We start from the raw sequence: 2,138 nt of genomic DNA on the forward strand, positions 1-2,138 counted from the left end.
GACCCCTTAGCAACTTTTTTCTGAATTTGAATTAGTTGGTATTTATTGCCTGTTAGATAACTGCAGAAAGATCCCTCATGTCTCCATGAGTGACAAGTGGTAGCTTCTGGTATTTTGAGGAGTTGGGCCCTTTGAGGGAAGGAAGAAACTACTCTTGTGGCCTTTCCTTTTCACCCCTTTCAAGCCCCTGACTTGGAAAAGAGTAGGGCCTGAGAATTGGGTTTGAAGAGAGCAGCTTACAACCCAGACCTTCTTGGGTGAGAAGAGGGAAGCCTCCAACTTGTTCTGTGTAGATAAATGGAGATTATTCTTTCTCTGGAGTTAAGAAAAACAAAGCCAGAAAGAGAAAAGCTAGAATTACCTTATAGAAGAGAGCTAGATTCAGGTTTCTAGCTAAAAGAACTCAGTCCTGACTCAGTACAAGGCATTTTCAGATTCCTTTTTTGGTCTACATTGAGAAGCTCAGATTTTCCCATGATGCTTGGGACCAGTGCACCCCAAAGGCTGAGAAATAAGATGGATGGGCCGTGTACTGAAGGCTCTGTTTCCCACCTCCCTGGGGGCCATCTACCTTGTCCATCATCTTCTTGGTTTGCCCATATCGGATTCGAAGCCGGCGAGCCTGGTAATCCGTGCAATTAGAACAGGAGACCAACTCACGGAAGGCTCCTGAGCCCGGAAACCAGGCCTCCAGGTCAAGCTTCTTACTGGCAGCATGATTCAAAGAACCTGTAAGGAAAAACCCCTAGAACTCATGAAGGAGGGATGGTATTTCAGAAGGCTAACCTTTAGCAAGCCTGGAGAATTCTTTAATTCATGGCCTGTCTCCAGAGGTGAAATCACATCCAGATATTCTTAACAACAAATACTCCCCAGTGAGAAGAGGGTAATAGTTTAATTAATGTGGGCAATTACTCGACTTGTGATCTGTTTCTCTGTGTGGCAGCTCAGCTGGTGAGGGTGGCGTCTGTGGGATGCAGGAAAGGGAGGCTGGGAAGAGGCTGGGTCCCATACCTGAGACAATATTCACGATGTGGTAAGGAATGCCCAGGGACTGGTAGAATTCCTCCGCGGTCGTAATCATCTCTTCAAACATCTCCCACGACTTGTTGTCATGTGGTGATGAGTACACAAACTGTTCAATCTGCAGAGAGGGACCCAAGGAGATGGTGACAGTGGTATAGGGTGAATAAACGACTGAAGAGGGAGACATCCTTGCCATGAAGACCCGTTTCCACACCACTGGGAGGCAGATGAGGCTGGGCCCCCAGCAACTGGCACTGGACCACAAAAGCAAATGCTTATGGCGCGAGCTTCCCATATGCATGCCAGCCCTGTTCTGAGTGCTTTATATATATTGACTGGGATCATCCTCACAACAGGCCACAATAGGCCTGGCGAGGCAGGCACCGTTACTGTTACCCTCTTCATACAAAGGCAGAAATGGAGCACTGGGGGCTTATGTATTTTGCCCAATGTTACACAGCTGGTGAGTGGCAAAGCCACAGCCTGGTTTCAGGGTGGATACTCCCCGCCACTCCAGCACACACTTCCCCAGAAACACAGAGGTAAGCAATGAGAGGAAAAGCTGGAGCCAGGATGGGCCTCAGCAACACAGATCCCATCTCTCATCTAACCCTTCTGGAGAGAGAGAAAGGGCCACTCCTTACCCTGACCCATCTACTCACCTTCTCAAACTGATGGACTCGGAAGATGCCACGGGTGTCACGGCCATGGGAGCCCACCTCCTGACGGAAGCAGGTAGACAGGCCAGCATACTTGATGGGCAGGTCCTCCGGCCGGAGCCACTCATCCCGGTGCAGGGCAGCGATGGGCTGCTCTGAGGTGGCAATCAGGTACTTCTCATCATAGGAGTTGTCATCAGACTTTTCACTGCCTTTGCCAATCACCTGTGGAAGGAAGGAGCTATACCAGTTAAGAGGAAGAGGGGAGGACCTTGGCTAGAATAAGAAACCACAAGAAAGATATCAGTGATAGTGCAGGAAAAATTTCCTTTAATCCCTGCCTGGGAGTGGGGAGAGAATACTAAAAAGATAAAGGAAAGGCTCAGTCCACCTTGGGGTCCCGGACAGAGATCAAAGAAATGTAAATTAAGAGGAAAGAATATTTTCCACTTA

At 48.6% G+C, this 2,138-nt stretch overlaps 1 protein-coding gene across 1 annotated transcript; it reads right to left on the reverse strand.

Annotated features, from left to right (window-relative positions):
* Positions 1-60: 60 nt before the first annotated feature.
* Positions 61-1,926, reverse strand: LOC105553739 (serine--tRNA ligase, cytoplasmic-like; the record flags this gene model as incomplete). Its single annotated transcript, XM_011999875.1, has 4 exons — positions 61-315; positions 572-729; positions 1,015-1,144; positions 1,689-1,926. Coding segments are annotated over 4 exons (766 nt in total), but the record flags the coding sequence as incomplete, so codon positions are not given.
* Positions 1,927-2,138: the final 212 nt, after the last annotated feature.

The sequence above is a fragment of the Mandrillus leucophaeus genome, unplaced genomic scaffold, assembly GCF_000951045.1.
Source record: "Mandrillus leucophaeus isolate KB7577 unplaced genomic scaffold, Mleu.le_1.0 Scaffold6065, whole genome shotgun sequence".
NCBI lineage: Eukaryota > Metazoa > Chordata > Mammalia > Primates > Cercopithecidae > Mandrillus > Mandrillus leucophaeus.